Genomic DNA, 22424 nt, shown 5'->3' with positions numbered 1-22424 from the left:
ATTACACTAAAACAAAATAAACACTTTAAGCTTTAAACTGATATAAAACATGTCAAGTTTGCTAAGGTTTGAAACTTCATCGTTTTACTTAATTTTTTATGGAATTGATAAATATACCACCACCTAAATAGATAAATGAATATTAATAATTAAATAATTAAGAACTTCATTTTCCCATACATTCATTATCTGTCGTAAAAGAAGTTTCATTTCTAAAATGTTCTTAAAATATTTGTATTCCATTTAATTTTATATATTAGAGCATAAAAAAGATTTTTAAAATTTGGAATATATTTTTGAGTTCAAGAAATACTTTCACTTGGTTCAGCACATTCCTTACAAATTTTAAAATTTACTCACCACCACCTAATCCTTCTAGTAAACCACCTAAATCGCCTAAAAATAAAATATTTCAAGATAAATTAAATCTAAATAACAACAGTACTTTATGTAAATCCGGGATACAATAAAACAGCATGCGGAATTTTAAATATTTACCTAATTAAAAAAAATTTTCTTCATTACTTAATTAAAAAATTCCATGTTCCAACATTCAATAGCAGGTACAAAAACTTTCAAAATGTACTCCGAAACTACTAAAATGTTCAGCAAAATATTTATGTTTCAAAAATTTTCCTACTATTTCATAGTATCAATTAGAGCATAAAAAATGTTTTTTGAAATTGAAATACATTTTTAATTAAAAAACTTACATCGAAATCACATTAGTATTTTAAAAAAAATCAGTGAGACAACGGAATTGCATAGCGAATTTTATGTTTATCGAGAATTTCATATAATTAAAAGTGGGGTAACTTTGAGAATATTTTTCAATTTTTTTCTTTTTAAATTGCAATATATGGCTCTGAATTTACAAAGTGTTTTTGAAAATCTATATATAATAAGTAAAACGTTATGGAATGCATTTAAAAAAAATATTTTCGTCCAAATGCTCACCAGTGGATAGTACGTAATTTATCGCCTCGAAATCGACTGAAATATAATTCTATCAAATCATAAAACTAGATATTACGTTTTAAGAATGTGGAATACATTTTTGAAATAAAGGACTACTTTTACAGTGTTCGAAACATAATTTACAAGCATTAAAATTTATTCTCCGTTCCCTACCCCTAACATGCTTCCTAACCACTTGAAAATAAAATATTCTATTATAAATTAAATCAAAATGAAGACAGTATTTAAAATAAATCAGTGATACAATGGAATTGCATAGCAAATTTTGTGTCTTTCAAGAATTTCGTATAAGAAAAATTGGGATAACTTTGGGACTTTTTTTTAATTACTTGTGTTGGATACATAGCTTAAATTGCAAAAGTGGTATTTAAATAGATGTTCCTAGAAACATTAGAATTCCAAGTAATTAGTTTAATTATAGTAAAATTAAAATAATTTCGTGAATATTAAGGATAATTAAATCATCAATAAATCTGAAAACAAATTTAACACTAAGAGTATAATTTTTTTCATAATAAAAAGGATATTTTTAAAATCATAGTAATAATTCAAAGGGATATCTGTTAGCTTCGAAAGGGGAATGCTATTTAAAATATCCTGGAAATCAAAACTCGCAATAGAATTAATTTTATTATGCTTGATGAATTTTAAAATTGGCCGATTATAAGTGATCATCCAAGAGAAACCTTCTTTTTTATTTAAGTTGTTGGAGAAAATGGTGCCAGGTTTAGTTAGATAAGTATTAGAGCCACATTTGATAGCTCTAAATTTTACAGGAAATTTACGAAATTTAGGTTTGATAATTAAGCAAGGAAACTGTATTGTGCTAATTTAAATTTTTAATCTCTTATATAAAGCTAAATTATTTTTAACGACAATATTATTATTTAAATTAAAAGTTTAACATTTTTACTATTTTTTAATTCTGTATTTAAAAGTTCAACATAGCATTTTTTACAGAAAATTGCCTAATTATTGTTAGCTTTGTCTATGGGACTAATTACACAATTTTTTTTTGAAGTTGCTTAATTTAATGAACAATTTTAGAAAAAATTGTTAAATTGTTACTGTTATTTAAATTATACTTATTATTGAAAACAAAGCTTTTAGTAATAACAAACACCCCATTTCCCTTCTGTTAGCATACCTAAAAATAAAGAGAATCTATTTGATATCTTTAAACAAAAACTATTGAGATCATTAAGAAAGTATTTTTGAATTTTATTGATTGATATATGGTAAATGGGTCTAAATTTTGCGGTTTTTGTCATTAAACTCCTAAGTTCAAAGTTTTCTATAACATTTAAATTACCAGTAATAATATGTTTATGATGTTTATCAACAAAATCAAAATATTTCTCTTCCTCACAGAGACATTCATAATCCAGTATATTAATCTTCCATAAATTTTTGCTTATATTATTTTAATTAAATATAGTTCTATCAAGAGATTTATTATGTTTAAAGCATTTAATTATGTTAAAACCTTTTAATGGAAATAAAGTTTCAAAATTTTCAAAAATATTATGAAATTTGATCTTATCGAAAATCGGATTTTGATAATTAATAACAAAATATAAATTATCTAAATTTTTCTTTTTATTTGGCGAAATTTTACTCATTTTGGCTTTTATAAGATCGAAACAGAGAATTTTGAAATGTAAATTAATGAAAGAAAAGTTAATAATAAGATCGTGAAGCTTATATACATCATAATTCTTAAGGGAAAAAACAAAATCTTTAATTGGTTTAATGTCATAATGCTTATTAAAATATTTTTCTATATTAGAAAGAAAATTTATATTTAATTTGTCACTATTAAGAGAGTTTCTATTATTTCTTGATCCCCGTTTACCTCGATTTGTACGTTTATCTTTCATATGAAAAAGTGAATAAGTTGAGGAGTTATTAAAATTAATTTGTGTATGTTAGAAGGAATCGTTTCGCAAATACGGCAAAATTGTTTTGTATAAAAGCATGTAGTAATTTTGGTTTTTGTAGTCTTTAATCTGAACCTTCTACAATGTCTAAAATATTAATTTTAACATTGTTAAATTTATGTACTCTGAAATAATTCAATTCCAGATTATTGAAAGTTTTATTACTGTTTATATCAGAACGGTGTTGATTAATTCGAATGTAAAGTGAGTTACTGGTTTGTCCAACATATTTCATATGATAGAAACCCCAGGTTAACATATAAATAACATTTTTAATTTTGCAAAAAGATTTGGAACTATCGTTATTGAGAAATGCATGTTTTTTGTCAATTATTTGAGCAAGTTCTGCATCTTTTATCACCACACGCTTTATAAGACGGTAAAATATCGGGTATAGAATGCAATTCAAAAAATCTTTTTCTTTCGCTTTTGCTTTCAGAGTAACAGGATGTATTTTTTAATTTTCTTCTTGTTTATTTGTATTTATTTATTATGCTATATATATATATATATATATATTTTTAAAAGCAATGAACTAATGAACGAGAAGTTAAAAAACTAAATATAAATAAATGATATTTTCANTATATATATATACACTTATGGGCTCTTTTGTGTTTTGCATATTCGTATTTCTACTATCATAATTATACATATTTAAGTTTACGCCATTTTCTAAAATTTCGCGTTTTGCTGTAACTCAAGTGCAGAACGCAAAAAAAAGTTTCCGAAGTTTTTAAAAATTCAAAACTTCTCACCATTATTAATCACGCCATTCACTATAAATTGCCTTGATTATACAATAAATCTGAATGATTAAATAACCATTCAGATCTAGTGCATAATCACCGCAATTTATTCCCGAACAGGATTCCCAATTCATCCTCAATAAACTAAATAGCTTATCGATAACGTATCGTAATCAAAAACTTTAAATGGGATATGAAGCACTTCGCTCGAAAAAAATAACATCACACAATAGCAATTTTCGTAGATCAACACGTATAAGTAATCACTGAAATTACGACTGATTCACAACCTAATACCGTCCCTTAGACGAACCAGAAGTTTTGAAAGAGTTGTTTGGTTTAATTTTTCTGTCACTTAGAGTCAATAAACTCAAAAATCCGTAAGAGCCTCTAAAGTAGCCTCATCTGTCACAAAATTATTCCATTTTAGATTAGCTCCTTACATCACTTAATTAATAATAAATATTTATTCACTGTTTTCAATCATTTGTGATAAACATCCCAAGAAATAAAATTTTCATTAATGAGATAAATTAATATTAAAAGATTTTAATCAGTGATACAGCGAAACTACAAAGCGAATTTTAAATTCCTTAAAAATTCTCTATAATGAAGGACAAAGATTAAAAGGTATCACAAAAGTGACAGTTCTATTACTTGCAAACATCTTTTTCGTCGTCGTTGTCGTTGGTTAGTTTTATATTTATTCTCTGCCATTTTAAAATATTTCGAATTTAAATTAGAATATGGAAAGAGTTCATTTTTTTATGTAGATAACATTTATATCTTGAATTCCGTCCGTATGCTCATCATGAGTATTTAGTTTACCTAATGCCATTGCCGAAAGTTCTGAGAAATTATTTTTGGAGTAATAGAAAATCAAAGAGTATCTTTGAAAAATCTTTGATAAAAACTCTTTGATTTTTTTATTGCTTGATGAACATGTGGTTAGAGCATTTTGCCTAACAATTCCATGTAGTGTAAATAAATAAAATAAAAACTAAGGCAAACAACGGTAAAGAGCGCAAAGAACGTTGTTCTCCTTAGTAAACCTTGTTGCAAAAAACTCTTTAACGTTGTTTGCCTTAGTTTCCATGTATTGTCATGAGTTGTTGCAAAGAAATGCTAATTCAGATACAAGTTTTCATATTTTGTTATGTCCAAAAAATTTGTATTTTTTAATGATTTGCTGCACCGCCAGTTGCAGCCTCCAGTTTCATGAGTTGCAGATAACTCACTCTTCTCGAAAAAATTGAGTGATGGACCGCAAGTTTAAATGTTTTCTATTCTGCGTGTTGAAAATCGAAAGATTGGCATTCGCGGCATTAAGGGAGCTAGCATAAGAAAATAAACAAAATAAACAAACGCTATCGAAATCTAAGGAATCACTTCCGCGAAATGTGGGACGGAAAAATCTCAAACTTGTTTGAAAACTTAAATATAAGAAAGAAAATTAAAAACAGAAATATCAGAAACAACTTTAATATTCCCATCAGGTAATCAAACTGGTTTTGATGATTTTAGCAGTCATTCCTATTTAAATTATAGCGAATCTTAAATTATCTAGATATTAACTCTAAGAAAAGACAAATATTATAAGTTATCACAAAAGTGACGGTTTCATTATTTGCTAGTAACATATTCTTGCTCGTCATTGGTAAGTTTTATATTTATTGCCCGCGATTTTAAAATATTTTAAATTTAAATCAGATTATGGAAAGTGTTCATTTTTTATGTAGGTAACATTTAAATCTTCAATTTTATCACTATTTAGTTTACCTAATACCATATAGTCCTTAGCCAAATTATTAATAATTACATGTTTTGCGCGAGTTTATGTGCAATACATTTATAGCTGAACATAAATGTAAAGGGCTTTTATTCAGGAAATTTTTCTATATACTTTCCATTTGTATTTATTTTTAAAGTATTGCATTATATGGTTAGCCAACTGATACACAAACGTTAACAAATATAAACCGGTTTCAGACGCGCGTAAGAACAATAATGCTGTATAGTATTACCTGATAATTAAGATTTTGGGTTTAATCTTATTGTGCGTCTAGTAATTTGTCTAGGGACTGTAGTCCAGAAATTTCTTAGAAATGATTTCTGGATGAATAGAAAATCCCAGAATATCTTTGAAAAATCATTAGTAAAAATTTTGGTTTTTTTGGTGAACAAGTGATTTGAGCATTCTGTCCAGCAACTNCGTAGAAACGTATTATTGCCATGTGATGTTGCAAAGAAATGCCATTTCATTCAATTCTATTTCCAACATTCTGCATCTATCTAACATTCTATCTGTTCAAAAAAAAATTTTATTTATCAAATGTTCTTAAACATTTATATTTAAAAAATATTATCCTACCATTTATTTTAAAAAATTAAACTATAAAAATCATTTGAAAAATTTGGAATATATTTTTGAGTACAAGAAATACTCTATCACTTCCTAGCAGCAAAATTACTTGGAACCTCATTGGACCAATATTGGTGAATCTTGGCTCAATAAAGGTTCAAAGTGCTGATATTTTTCCGATATGGGTTCTATATAAAAATCACCAATTCATTCTGTATTTTACTGTCACTTTACAACCAATATCAACCCTATATAGAATTGTCAGATTCACCAGATATTTTATAATCATTATTCAGCCAATATAAGCCCTATATAGGCCAATATAGACATTGCATAGGACCAATATGAAAGATTCCAGACATCCCTATATTGGTCCCGCGGAACATGTTCATATAGGACCCATATTGAGCCAATTTCCAGCACAACAGGGGGAAAGATATAATTGTTGCTAGGGTTCGTACATCACATACTTTACAAAATTTAAAATTTACTCACCTAAACTGCCTAAACTACCTAAACTACCTAAACCACCTAAAAATGAAATATTTAAGCATAAATGAAATCAAAATAATGACAGTAGCTTATATAAATCTGTGATGCAATAAAATTTAAAATATAAATTTTTATGTACTGCAAAGTGGGGATAGTTTGGGACACTTTTTTAATTTTTTTTCCTCCGGATATTCAGTTTAAATTACGAAGTAGAGCTTTGAATATTTGGCAATTTTTGTTTGCAAAACCTTTTTCAATGTTGTAAGAGAAACGCTGCACTAAATGGCATGAAAAATTTTAAGAAATTTGTTTCTTAACACTAAGTCATCATTTTAGATGAAGTTAATTTTGGACACCTAATTTATCGTCTTCAAATGGACTAAAATATTATTCTAGAAAATAGTAAACAATGACATTGAATATAGAAGCAAAAGTTTGAGGATACATATAATTTATCTTATATAAATTTCATAATTTTCTGATGGAGAAAATCTAATTAAAAGTTTTTAATTCTTTTATTGCTATGAATAATTCCATAATTTTTATAATTATCAGGTAATTATTAGATTGATTGTAATTAACAATTTTGATAATATTATGATTTAGATTAGTATTAATTACGCTATTGTAATAAAAAACTACACTTTCAAATCAGTATTAAACAAGATATGATAAACTTCGCTTGGATGTGGATCTTTTTTTCTCTCCATTTTTCTTGTACTAGAAAAACTCTGGCTGCACATATTACACAAGTTTATGGCATATACAAATTCTAATGCTAGTCTCCTTTAATTGTAAACACTGAACAATAACATAGTAAAACATTAGGTGCATTTTTTTGTTGGTGTATCAATATTTGCTCAGTATAATTTATTTATTTGTACCATTCCCTCTTGTATGGTGAAGTCAGACAAAGTATTTTATTTTATAGTCGTCGTTGAACATACAACCCATTTTTTGGATTTACGTCTACTAATGTTCAAATCCGTAGCCTTGTAAATTTGAACCCAATCCCGAAGACAAGGTAACTACTGGATCAAGTATTGGTAATCTTCGTCCAAAATCAAACTATTATTCAAAATCGGAGCTTTGATAAAAGTTCAACTCTTTGAAAGTCAAATCAAATCTGAAGGCTCGAGATTTAGCATTCTGTCTCTATTTCCCTCGATTCTTATAGATGAAAGTCTTACTCAGCTTGATTCATCTTCCATCGACTTTTTTCTTGTTAAAGCTCTTCATAAAAATGCCCTAAGCTACGGAAAAACCTGCGCTATTGAGAAAACAAGTGTTTTCGTAGATTTTCTGGAATTCTGAAAAGTTGTAGTTGGCCAGATCTAAATCAAAATCTGACAGAAGACCAATGCTCTATATTAGTGTCAGTCATTCTTAAAATACGCAAAAAACTGATACCGTCAGAAAAAGAGCTTCTAACCCTCACATACATCTACCGAGTTCAACTTGTACTGAGCATGTACAAGAAGTTCACTTTCTATCTCTCTCAGATTGATCGGCCCATAGGCTGCCATGTCAAACGTTACGTCATCTGTTCCTATATACGCTAGATGCTACAAAAATTAACTCACCAAAAATGATTTGTCAAAACGAAATGAAATTTTACTTACGAAGGAACAGCGCTGATTTAAGTATCTGATTAAAAAATCAAAGTGAAGTGATAATTTATTGATGGAAAAAAATGTAATTGAATTGAGGTTTTAGTTCCCTCTTGGGCCACCTTAAGCTCAAATGCAAGATGCGATGCTGTTGAACTTTGAGACATACAATTCCCTTTAGATGTGCTGCGGTCTGTCATTCCACAGTTTCTGCTAAAATACAGATTGGATGCAGTCCAACTTGCTTTGTAATGTGATCCCAGATATTCTGGGGAAAGTGCAAAGCAGGGAAATGCGTTAATGTGGAGGTGGCATTCTTCTGGCATCCTTTTTCTGCGCGTGGCTGAGCATTGCCTTGTTAAAGAATTGCTACTGAGATCCCTAGAGCAACACATGTAGCACAAGTTTATCACGAACGTGACGCAGTACTTTCACGGAGTCGTGGATCAATATTAAGGATGATCGTGTGTCGTTTACGATGGCACCTAATACCATCAAATCAGGCGTAGAAACAGTATGCTTTTATACAGCATAGACAAGATTGAAATGTTCACCAAGGAGCCTCCCCAATCGTATTCGATGGTGAACACTGTCCAATTTAAATCTGGTTTCCTGAGGGAAGATGCCTTGCTGAGCATGTGAAGATGTCACTTTGTTAAAGCAAAATTTTCACTATGCAGCAAAATTTTCACTAGAGTAGTGCTGGAAAGAATGAAAAAGATGCAAATGACAAAAGCCTGAGATCAAAGCAAACAAGTATATTAGATCATGCGTCAACCACAATGCGACACTAAGGATTATAATCGAATTAGCAATTGACAGGTAATCAGCAATTCATATAAATGTCATGGATTTTGAAAAAGGTTTTCTACAGTTTGCACAGAGAAGCACTCTGGAACTTATAGAAGTACTATGGAATTCCCAAATGTTTCGTAAGCATTATCAGAAATAAATATAAAAATTATAATATACTAGTTATCTATGCCAGCTGACAATCAGAATTTTTCAAAGTTGATTTCGGAGTTAGACAGGGTTGTATACTTTCTCCAACAATCTTTTTTATTGCTATTGACCGGATTAAATAAAATCAACATTAAAAAACTTCAAGTATTCATTAACAACTGTCTAAGAAGAATCTTATGTATCAAGTGGTTTCATAGAATTTGTAATGCAGGAATCCTTAGAAAAGGAAAACATAAACGTAAGGGAAAAGAGATTGGTCATGTTGTGCGTTAGCCTGAAAAATTCAAAGTAGCAAGTCCCTGATTGGAACCCTCAGGGGCAATAGAAAAAGAGGAAGATTTAAAAATGCTTGTCGCAGGACGATTATATGCAAATTAAAAATAATAGGAAAGACATGGAGAGAGGCGAAATATCTGGCTACAAATAGAGTGAGATGAAAAGCTATGATGGAAGTCCTATGCTCCAATTCGGAGATAAAAGGAGGTACGTACGTATTAAAAAGTTTGGAATAAATAAATTATTTTTATTCAAGTTAGTCTTTAATTTTATTATAAGTTCAACCACAGTTTCTTGTCTTTTGAAAGCTTTCCAGTTGCCATTACATAAATTGGTTTTCTCTTTTTTTTTTCAAAACATTCAACTTGTTAGGGCAAAACATCATCTGAAAATACTCATTTTATTTGAATTATGTTGTTCAGAAAAAAAATTCTAAATAATGTAAAATTGAATTCTGGGATAATTGAAACAACATAAAAATATTATTTGTTATCTTTAAAATGCATTTAGATCTATTAGTATCATTTATAGAATTTAATTTATTTTAAATTCAAATTCTCGATCTATTAATGACGTAAGATATACTACGTACATAAACTTTAACTTACTTTTTGTTACGAACGTAACAAAAAATTTGTCATTTGAAATTCTACAAATGCAGAATTTTTCGTTTTTGTATTTGTACTTGCTAAACTTTCGAAAAAGTAGTTTTTCTAAACAAAACTGCAGTATTATGTGGTTAAAAGTATATAAATTATAATAATTACACAAAATATTTTTTTAAATATTAAAATAGTGTTTATTTAATCCCTTAATTTCACATATTTCACTGAAAAAAATTTGTAACTAAAGTTTTCAGTTTAAAATGAAATGTTAATTATAAATATTTATAAAAACCAAGTTGCACTAAAACAAAATAAACACTTTAAGCTTTAAGCTGAAATAAAACATGCCATGTTTGCTAAGGTTTGAAACTTCATCCTTTTTCCTTAATTTTTTTGTAGAATTGATAAATATACCACCACCTAAGTAGATAAATGAATATTAATAATTAAATTTTTAAGAACTTCATTTTCCCACACATTCAATAACTGTCGTAAAAAAGTTTCATTTCTAAAAATATTTATATAAATATAAATATGTTCTTAAAATATTTATATTCCATTTAATTTTATAAATTAGAGCATAAAAGTAAAGATTTTAAAAATTTGGAATATATTTTTGAGTTCAAGAAATACTTTCGCATGGTTCATCATATTACTTAGAAAACTTAAGATTTACTTACCACCACCTAAGGCTCCTAAACCACCTGAACTACCTAAAATTGAAATATTTCAAGATAAATTAAATCTAAATAACAACAGTAATTTATGTAAATCAGGGATGCAATAAAACTGCATACGGAATTTTAAATATTTATCATTTAATTATATATCATTTTACATCATCCATTATCTGTCACAAAAGAAGATTCATTTCTAAAATGTTCTTAAAATATTTACATTCCATTTATAAATTAGAATTTATAAATTAGAGCATAAAAGTAAAGATTTTAAAAATTTGGAATATATTTTGAGTTCAAGAAATACTTTCACTTGGTTCATCACATCACTTACAAAATTTAAAATTTACTCACCACCACCTGATCCTCCTCCTAAACCACCTAAATCACCTAAAAATAAAATATTTCAAGATAAATTAAATCTAAATAACAACAGTACTTTATGTAAATCAGGGATACAATAAAACAGCATGCGGAATTTTAAATATTTATCTAATTAGAAAAAATATTCTTCATTACTTAATTAAAAAATTCCATGTTCCAACATTCTATAGCTGGTACAAAAACTTTCCAAATGTACTCCAAAATTACTAAAATATTCTGCAGAATATTTTTATTTCAAAAATTTTCCCACTATTTCATAGTATCTATTAGAGCATAAAAAATGTTTTTTGAAATTGGAATACATTTTTTAATTAAAAAACTTACATCAAAATCACATTAGTATTTTAAAAGAATCAGTGATACAACGGAATTGCATAGCGAATTTTATGTTTATCGAGAATTTCATGTAATTAAAAGTGAGGTAACTTTGAGAATATTTTTAATTTTTTTTCTTTGGATACATAGTTTAAATTGCCAATATATAGCTCTGAATTTACAAAATTTTCTTGAAAATCTTTATATAATAAGTAAAACGTTATGGAATATATTTAAAAAAAATATGTTTGTCCAAATGCTCACCAGTGGGTAGTACGTAATTTATCTCCTCGAAATTGACCGAAATCGACTAGATATTACGTTTTAAGAATGTGGAATACATTTTTGAATTAAAGAACTACTTTTACAGTGTTCGAAACATAATTTACAAGCATTAAAATTTATTCACCGTTCCCTACCCTTAACATGCTTCCTAACCACCTGAAAATAAAATATTCTATCATAAATTAAATCAAAATGACGACAGTGTTTTAAATAAATCAGTGATACAACGGAATTGCATAGTATATTTTGTGTCTTTCAAGAATTTCATATTAGAAAAATTGGGGTAACTTTGGGACTCTTTTTTAATTTCTTGTGTCGGATACATAGCTTAAATTGCAATATAGAGCTCTGAATTTACAAGGTATGTTTGAAAAACTTTTTTTAATATATTAAGTAAAGCGTTATGCAAAATATTTAATTTAAATATTCTATGCAAAAAATTCTCACCTGTGTGTAATACGTAATTTATCGCCTTAAAATAGACTAAAATATAATTCTATCAACTATTAAAACTTGATATTAAAAACAGTCACAAAAGTTTATATTGGGTGTACAAATAAATTCTTGCTGTTCATCACAAGATGGCGCAACCAGAATGTTGTGTAGAAATTGACTGGTGTTAAACGTCTTATTGTAAGTTTGTTCATCTGGTTACAACATAACATTAAAGTATTAGTAATTCCGTGTAAGCTTTAAGTACTTGTTTTGAGCAAAAATGTCTAGCTTCGTGCCAAATAAGCCTCATTTGAAAGGAACTTTTGATTTACTTCCTTAATTTAAAGGAATCTGTAGCTGAGAGGCATCAATTGCTTGAAGAAGCATATGGTGAATCTACTTTAATTGAGAGAAGTTGTCGTGAGTGGTTTCAAAAGTTTAAAAACGGGGAGTTTGACTTGGAAGACAAAAAACGCAAAGGAATGCCAAAATCATATGAAGACAAGGAATTGGAAGATTTATTGCTAGAAGATTCGTCACAAACGCTAAAAGAACTTGCTCTTACATTACAAGTGACTTAGCAAGCAATTTCACATCGTTTAAAATCGTCGGGAATGATCCAAAAACAAGGAAGTTGGGTTCTATACGAACTGAAGCCAAGACGCATTGAGAGTTGATTTTGCATGGAAATTGATTTTTCTATTAGGAAACACTTCAATGGGAAATCCTACCCCACCACCCGTATTTGCCAGACCTTGCACCTTCAGATCATCACCTACTCCTATCGATGGCACATGGTCTGTCTGAGCAAAAATTTACATCATTTGAAGACACCAAGAAATGGGTCGATTCGTGGATATCCTCAATAGATGAAGAGTTCTTCTAACGTGGATTTCAAATGCTCCTGGAAGGATGGGAAAACGTAATATCTAGTACTGGAGAATACTATGAATAAAAGATAATGAAACTTTTTTTCACAACAAACTGCAAATTTTTGATAGAAAACTTCGGAAACTTATTTCTACCCCCTATACATCTAAAAATGTTGATATATTTTTTTAATATTTTAATAAAAACAAAAGAAATCGGAATAAAAGTTTTTCTATTTTTTGTAGTTATGAATACTTTTGTAACTATTTCCATTAATATTATCAATTTTATTGTAATTAATAACACTTTAAGTATATTATTTCGTTTATTATTCTAATTATTTTAATTACATCATTATAATTTCAAACTAAACTTTCAAATCAACATGAAGCAAATTATTAGCAGTTTCGTTTGATGTGGGATCTTTCTTTACTTAGTTTCTTCTATTACCAAACAAAATCAAGGCGTACATATAACCCTTTTTTTTCGGCCTTTACAAAGTCTAATCAAAAGTCTTCCGAAATTCTTTTAGGTTAAAGTTTTAACAGCGCTAAACAGCGTAGTGAAACATTATAAATCTTTTTTTATGAGTGTGATTTATCATTAGCTTTTGATAATTCCTGATCTGCCTCCCTTCCACTTGCACTGTCATGTCACATCAGGAATTATCGAAATCAGTTTGCTTTCACTGTTACAATTACTGCCTTCATTATTGATCTACTCATATCTAAGAATTATCTCTAAGTTTCCACTAAAAAATCAAAAAGCAATAATAAACACATTCACATGCTAAACATACATAAAAAAGCCATACACTAAAAGACGAAACTAAAAGCCATAAAGTTTCCTAATTGAAAATAGAATTCGTTCATTGAACAAGAAATCTGAATATTAATTTAGCTTGCTGACAATAAAACCGCCAATATGTATTTCAGAGGGGATTTAAGGCACATCACTGGAAGAAAAATAAACTTTATAAGATGATTTTTCGTAGATCTGCAAGCATCAGTCATCACGGAAATAACAGCTGATTCATGACCTAATATTGTTCTGCTGACTCGCAAGAAGTTCTGAAAACATTTTCTATCACTGGAGACCAATAACTCTTGAAAACGTGAATATCACAGTTTACCTCACATGTCAAAAAATATCCCCCATTTACAAATAATGCATATTACTCACCACCTCCGCCCATTGAACCTAAAAATTAAATTGTTACTAATAAGATAAAATAATATTAAAGCAATAAAATATAGTAGCTAGTGATACAACGAAACTACATAGCGAATTTTATTTCACTTTTTCGATGCGTAGATTGTTTTAATGGTGCGAATAAAGGAACCATTTTAACAATTTACAGCTCCAAAGAAAGGCTTAATCCAAATGTTACAATTTTCTGCAAGTGTAGCACACTTATAAAAAATCTTTTATGTTTGAAGCTGTTTTGTTACCTTTTTATTTTTTAATTTTTAAGCTGTCTCATACATTAATTTAAGAAACTTTTGTTAAATATATGCTTGTCTATTGCACTCTACTTCTATAAATCCTATTCACGAACCATTATATTTCTCTAAAAAGATATTTATAACAGTTTTTGAAAAATATAGTTGTTCAGAAATAAATTTTACCTATCTAAATGTCTTAAAATTGAATAAATTAAAAAAAAAGCTTCATTATAATTGTAAATATTTATACTCTCACTGAAAGTTTTGTGCGTAAAAGCAACATTGACTTTCTCATATCAATTATAAGAGGGACAAAATATTAATTTTAAAGATTTATTTTGAAATATACAATATACAAACAATTTTGCTTCAAAATGAAAATAAATAGAGTAATGGAGAATTATTATTATCTTCTCTTTTTTTTTTTGGAACTGCGAATTGTTCTAATGGTCTGAATAGATATCCCTTGGAACAATTCACAAATCCGAAAAAAAGAATTAAATCCAAAACCTGCTATCTTCTGCAAGTGTAATTTATGAAAAACCTTTTGGTCTGGAATCTGTTTTTTGTCTTATATTTATTTATTATTTTTTTAGTATTATTTAACGCTGGTTCAAGTATTTACTTTGGGAACTTTGCTCAAATATACGTATACTTTTCAAATGCACTCTACTTTTATATATACCATTCAGAAAAAATTCATGAGTACAGTTACCTTTAAGGTTTGGTAATCATGAGACCCCTTAGCCTTAAACTGTTTTAGAATCAGTTTTATAGTTCTTTTTATTGATAAAAGAATTAAAACTCTTTGGTTTCGATTCATGTCTGGTTACATAATATTTATTTTTACTTTATTAGTACAGCAGATATATTTCACTAAAAAATGTTTATAAAAGTTAAAAATAAATACCGTTGCCAAGAAATAGTTTATTTCATCAACAAATGTATGTAATTTATTAAAATTGAATGTATTATAATTAATATTATATAATAATGTAATGTATATTAGTGTAAATGTATTAAAATGAAACATTATTACAATATTGAAGATTTATGATTTGAATGAAAGTTTTGTGCAAAAAAGAAATATTAACTTGAGCATAACTGTAATGAAATATGCAATCCATTTTTTTTTATGAATTTTTTTTTAAATTTTCAATATACTAGAAAATTTTGATTTAAAATAAATGGAGAATCATTTGCTTCTATTTGTGGATTGTTCCTATGACCTGAATGAGGTCATTACACATATTAGGGAAATCATAAATACGAGAAACGTTTAAATTCGAACAATTTGATTTTCTGCAAGTGTAGCGCAATTAGGAATAACCTTTTGCCAGGAGACCTGTTTTTTATTTATTCATTTATTATTATTATTTAAATTTTATTTTACTCGGGCTCTAGTATGTGTCATGGAAATTTAACCTTTGCATTCTACTGCTGTAAGTGCCATCCATAAACTTTTCCTTCATAAATTAGGATAAGTCTTTTTCATCATAATTGACTTTTCCTTTTACAGTTTTGGTACAGGTGAGCTAGCTTCAAATTTAATTTCAAAATAGTGGTCCTCTTCATTTTGCTTTAGTTACAGTCTCTTTACTGTTACAAAAAGTATTTCACCAAGTCATTTTTTTATAAACTTTTTACAAGTCAACATAAGCAACTTTTCTAGATACATTTCTGGTTGCAAAATATTAGTTTTCATTTTTAAATTGATGCAGTTGATATGTTTCTTAGTTGATATGAAAAAAAGTTAAAGTTTTCCTTAAAAGTAGTGCATTAAATAATTATTATACTTTCTTAAGACTCAAATTAATTGCTACTTGTGAAGACTTTTAAACTGATTATTGATACGGATGGTTTTATGATTCTGTTTGGAAATTTTTCAGAGATTTCAGGTTACTATGCTATCAATGAAGAACATTTACTTATATTCCTTCGTTACCTCTTTAAATCAATACCAAATTAGTTTTAAGACCCCAAGGTTCACACGCTCGTAAGCCACGCCCCATTTCGTAAGGACACTTCGTCCTGTAATCGCATAAAACTATCTTCCATACTCTATTGTAAGTTAAGAAAAAACCATTATCTCTATGGAGTGAGCCTGTTTGTATCGAAGTGCACGCCAAATGGATGCCAAGCCTCAGCGAAAACATATATCAATATCGCCAATTCCTGAAACGACATTGCACAACCTCCTTTTGTTTGCTTTTTTATTAACAACTATAATCAATTATCAAGTAAGCAGAGTCAATAAAATCTAATATATATAATTCTCTCATGTGGCTCCCAAATTTTGGCTGTATTTCTTTTCCACCGGTGGCAACGTTTTCTTTGTTTTGTTTACGTTACTATTTCTCATGCACGGCGAATCGACCAATGATTGCCGCTAAAATGTGACATGCCAAATCTAGCTGAGGTGGCTCAACATATAGCGCTTTGAAAAACGGAAACTGAAATACATCGCCAAGTCTAGAAATCCAGTAAGACTACGAAACTATAACCTATTTTTAATAATTTTATGATTCATATCGTAAGTTAATTTTCTAACTGAGGTGTTTAAATTTTAAAAGCTTTTTATCTTGTTTTGAAAGCATATTTGTATAATTTGATAACGAAATAAAACGGAACTATACGCAATCGTGGATGATTACTTAAATCTTTTACAGCAAGAGTCATTTCTTAACTTGGAACAGAGTATAGCTTATAAAGCTTATAGAATTATTTAGTTGTGTAATTTTACCAGTGATGATCTAATTAACAGCAAAGAAGTTTTTAAGGACTCCACCTACTTGAAATGTAACAACTAATTTAGGGTGGAGTGAATAATAATAAATATGTATGCTTTCATTGAATGATTTTTACATAAAAGAAAGATTAACTTACCAGCCGACGCCAGATTAGCTGTAAAATATACAATACATTAAATTTATGTATTTATTTTTACATATGCAATGTGTAAGATTTTTTTTTAAAAAAAAAGGAAAGGGATATTGGAGGGGGATTTTTGTCTGGATCTGTGGACTGTTTTAATGGTCTGAATTAAACACCATTGCAACGATTCACAGATCCGGAAGAAAAGCTTAATCTCAAATGTTACAAACTTCTGCAAGTGCAGCGCATTTATAACTTTTAATCCATTCATCTCTAAAATTTCATGTTTTTTTTCAATTAGAATTTCTATTTTGTTATTAAATGTTCGAATACCAATAAGAACAATGCTAGTAATTTATTTCCTTCGGGAAAATTTTTTGGCTTTATATTTTATTTAAAAAGTTAAAAACGAAGCTTTGGAATTTAGTGTTAAATGTCAAACAATTTAAAATATAATTTATTCATGTAATCTATGGAAAACAAATATGAATCAATACACTTCATTCCTTATCATCCGGAAATTCTAAAAACTACAAAGTGTGGTTATTAATTTCTAGGTCTGATCTACAAACTCCTGAAAATATAATGTGAGTTACATATCCAATTAAAATGTTCCATTTAACCTCTTGCGGATGGAATACACTTCTCACCCAGCTGGTTATATAGGCTTCAAAAACAAAACAAAAAAAAATTAAAATCTTTATTCAGAATTCGCATAAATCTCACGGTGTTATTTTAATGACTTCGACATTCTAAAACCCTGTTCTTATAACTTTTTTAGAGGTTATTGAAATGAATTATTCAAAACAGTCTTCGAATAAATCTCTTCCTGACTTTTTGTTTTCTAATGGATTTAGATATCCATTTTATGTGTCTCCATGTATTGTCTACCTGATATAACACACTTGTGTACTCCACTATGAAAGTTTCAGATACAGAAATTAAAGTCCTCATCCGAAATTCTGTTTCATTCTAAATTTAATTTATAAGGGCTTTGACATTCATGAGCGTTGCATGTTTGGAAAATTTGTTGGTGGTTGTTGAGATGAATCACTCTTCGGACGAAGCTCTTGCAGATTTGTTTGATTTCTAAACCCCCTCCCTCTAAAAAGAAGATAAATTTTAACCAGATATTGAAGTATCTACAGTTATTTCGGGTTTATGCATTCTGCAATTAATGGTTAGCCTGAGAAATCTCGGACTTTGCAAAAATTGTCAGTATTATTTGTTTTATCTTGTTTTTCTCAGTGGAAGAAAATATTCAGCTTTATAAATAAGAGTCTGATATGCCTTATAAATAGGAGTTTTAGTTTTATAAATAGGAGTTTCAGCATTATAAATAGGCGTATCGGCTTTCTAAATGAGGTCTGAGAGATTTAGTGGTAGAAGGCAAGTTGGTCCTTTTATTAGCAAAATTTAGTTGAATTTTATTTTATTTTATAACAGTCGCTGAACAGCCGACCAAACTTTTCTTAGAGGTTACTGCTACTATTATTCAACTCCATAGCCTTGCAATTTTGAACCCTGCTCAGAAGACAAGGGAACTCCCCGATCAAGTATTGAGAGAAACTTGCTTTCGTGGAGGACTTTTTGATTGAGCTATCCCACATTTGCGTTATATGGAGAGGAAGCCAACGAAAATCTCCCATGGATTGCAAGACGGCAAGGGGACCCTTTAGTTATCCGTCTACCACTGTGTATATTTTACGTCGGCACTGTGGTCGATGCAAGCCGGATGGGGAATTCGTATAGTTCAGCCAGAGCTGGGATTCGAACCCGGTTCACTTCATTAGAAGGCAAATGCTCTATCCCCTGACCCATGATGGCTCAATTAAGTTGAATTGTAAATTTTAATCAATTTGAAATTTTAGTAGAACTTGACTTTAGCAACTCTGATTTTAAATTTCAAGTAAAGAAATATACATAAAATGTATGTTAAGTAAAAATAGCCGTTATTGAAAAAAGATGGAACATTTAGAAGAAAATAATGTTGCATATTCGAGTGGTTTGTAATATTTTTTCAAAAATGTAGTACAAACTAGGTATATGACGGGAAAAGAGTCGAAATCTGTATATTATGTTTCTGTTTCAGCATCTTGATTTTAGTAATGATTTATTTTTTAAAATGATGCTGTTGTTTTTTTAAAACAATTGGTAAGAGAATCAATTAATGATGTCGAGCATAGATTAAGAAGCATAGATTAATAGCATAGATTGAACATAATTGCAATTGAGCAATTTAAAATTTTCCTCTGAGATTTTTACAACCGAGTACAGAGGTCAGTACAATCCTGAAAATCATTAGCTGAATTTAGCATTTTTAAGGTGGATTTTAAAACTGAAAAAAAGAAAATTTTATTTTTCTTTGGAATTTTTAACTTGTTATGCAATTTAGTAAAATTAATCTAATTAATGATGTATATTATAAATATGCCTGTTTGCTGAAAAATTAATTTTTGAGAGCATATGCTCTCCCTAAAAAACTGTAGGCGCTGATGGGATTAACTAGAGTTATTTCAATAAAGCAAGAATTTATATCATCATTACATGCAAAAAATTAGGTGAGCTCATGGATTAATACCAGGAATTATCTCAATAAGTTTACTAACTCATCAGTATACTATAAGAAATGAATTGAGCTTATAGATAAAAAGCTTATATATTATTTTTTAATTTATCCTTATTCAATAATAAGGAAAAATATTCCTTTCACAAAGATAATGATTATCCTAATTTAACGATAACGATTATCTAATGATAATTTCACTACGGTTAAAAATTTATTCTTATTCTACAAAAAATTTTGAGCTAATTTATTTAAAACGAATTATTTTTAGAAAGTCATGAAATCAGCGTAATTTAATTAGAAATTCTATTTTTGAATATTGAAGAAATTCCTAACTAATTACAAGTTTACAAATTATCTGAATAATTACAAGTTTTGGGTTAGTTTATGAAGCCCGGTGGCTGAGCGGTAGCGCTTCGCGCTGTCGTGCCACAGGTCCTTGGTTCGATCCTTGGGCCTGGCAAGGCCGACTCAGCCTTTCATCCCTTCAGTGGGTCGATAAAATGAGTACCAAGCATGCTTGGGAACTAACACTGGGGGTTCCGCGTTCGGCTGACCACCTGACCGGAACATATGCTCCTGCACCCCAGAGCCCAAGGTCAAGAAAACTGAGATGGGCACAGTCGGCCTTGGCCCTCTTAATGGGCTGTCGCGCCACTGAGTTAGTCAGGGTTAGTTTATAATTAATTATAACTTTTAAGAAATATTCAAATTTTTGACTCGAATAAAAATATTTCTATGTTAGTGTTCATACTTAAGTAATATTTATTGCATGCCTTCCTATTTGGTAAATTACATTTTCAATTACGGTGTTATTTTTTTAATAACGCAAATAACGCACCTAGAATGAATGTATGTGAAAAAAATACTTATAAAAAGTCGAACTCGCACCTGCCCTATGACGTTCAGACTAGAAAAATATGAATGTTTATGAAATTTTATGCCAGTTATCGATTTTTCGATCACTCAGCACGATTTACTGATTTAATCTTTAAGCAATGTCGTTTTCATACGCACTAAGGCAAGGACAAAATTATTTTTTTAATAGAAATCAGTTTTTCAGAACAAGCTAACTATATTAAGCAATAACTAAAACATTTGGCTCAGATTAGGCAGTACATTATGCATTTAATTAATAATCACAATCATCGTAAATTAAATTTGTTTATTGTTTCTTTTTTTAAGAAGAATGGAGATTATTTTGCGATGACAAAATAACCAATTGTAACAAAAACTGCTCTTGCGTTTTAAGAAATCTTGAATTAGCTTCACAGCTCCTTCTGACAAATTATTCATTGTTTTGACATGAGGCGACATATGTCTCAGATTCTTGGAAATTGGGAATCAATATCCCATTCGTTAATATCTTTTATAACCAGTCCGGACCAAATCCCATGCTGTGAAACAAAAACCAGGATAGCTAATCTTGTGGTAAATATTCTGTGAGCCCCTTTTTCAGAAACTCTTCTATCATCTTTCCTAAGGACCAACACGTTGCGGAAGGGTTAAAATTTGGGGAACTACAAGTTGATACTCATATTTATTAATGTAAACCAAAATATTAATATACACATTTTACTATTGCTAGAAAAAAACTCTTGGCAACAACGATTGTCCGCAATGTTATGTAAGAAAAAAATGCATGATTTGTTATAATTATAGAATGAGAATGACCGAAATTGGTGATTTTTTGTAACCGTCGTTGAACAGCTGACACAATTTTTGGGCTTACGACTACTAATGTTCAACTACGTAGCCTTTTAATTTTGAACTCCAACCAGAAGACAAGGGATCAAGTAATTTGCCTTGGTGGAGGACTTTTGATGGAGCTAACCCTTATTTTGCGTTACATGGAGAAAGAGACCATAAAAACCTCTCACATTTAGCGTGACTTCAAAGGGGACTCTAACCCATGATCCGTCTACCACTGAGGATTTTCCACGTCAGCACTGCAGTCGATGCAAACCGGATGCGGAATTCATATCGACAGCCACAGCCGGGATTCGAACCATTTCTTCACCTCATTGGAGGTCGAAGGCTCTATCCTCTGAATCATTGTGAATCCAAAATTGGTGATTTTGATAACACATAGTTGCATGTCCGAAATATATATTAGGTTTAGTTACGTGCAATTGCCCGGTGTGACCTACATCAATGTTTTTTGTAAGGTCAAGTGCAAATGCATAGTATGCATTTGCCCGGTACTCCGAACACTGATGTTTCTCCTAATCTATCCTCAACAGGTATAAAAATATCGAATAAATACGATATCACCGAATAAATTAATATCAAATCGGATATAACAAATATTTCGCGACATTTACCAAAACGACTATGTGATTTTTGACATTCACCGGTGAAAGTCGACATTCTCTTGTTCTCGGTCATTCACGGTAAAAATAATGTTGTCAACTTTCGTTTACAGTAGAAAACTATTTTTAAGGGGGCAGGTCTCAGAACTTTGCCTGCGAAGATGATTTTAAATGCTTTAATCCAAGATTTTAAATGCTTTAATAATCGAAACAACTAGAATATATGTCGTTTCAAACTTCCATCTATAATTTGCTAATTGTCCCTTAATTATCTTTGCTTTTCAAT

At 29.3% G+C, this 22424-nt stretch overlaps 1 protein-coding gene across 23 annotated transcripts in view; it reads right to left on the bottom strand.

Moving 5' to 3' along the window:
- Positions 1–22424, bottom strand: part of LOC107453710 (uncharacterized) — a 57268-nt gene that overhangs the window by 32507 nt on the left and 2337 nt on the right. For 20 of the 23 annotated variants that reach the window (XM_071183041.1, XM_071183052.1, XM_071183051.1 and 17 more), the window contains exons 2-7: positions 17273–17290; positions 14124–14141; positions 11007–11042; positions 10656–10688; positions 6525–6560; positions 361–396 (exon numbers count right to left, since the gene is read on the bottom strand). In XM_071183041.1, coding sequence (XP_071039142.1) covers positions 361–396; positions 6525–6560; positions 10656–10688; positions 11007–11042; positions 14124–14141; positions 17273–17290 — 177 coding nt within the window. The remainder of the gene's footprint in view (positions 1–360; positions 397–6524; positions 6561–10655; positions 10689–11006; positions 11043–14123; positions 14142–17272; positions 17291–22424) is intronic. The other 3 variants (XM_071183043.1, XM_071183042.1, XM_071183044.1) reach the window with 3 other exon arrangements.

This window comes from Parasteatoda tepidariorum, chromosome 7, assembly GCF_043381705.1.
Source record: "Parasteatoda tepidariorum isolate YZ-2023 chromosome 7, CAS_Ptep_4.0, whole genome shotgun sequence".
Taxonomy (NCBI): Eukaryota; Metazoa; Arthropoda; class Arachnida; order Araneae; family Theridiidae; genus Parasteatoda; species Parasteatoda tepidariorum.
The sequence above is the reverse complement of the archived record's forward strand: the minus strand, read 5'-3'. Positions and strand labels throughout refer to the sequence as shown.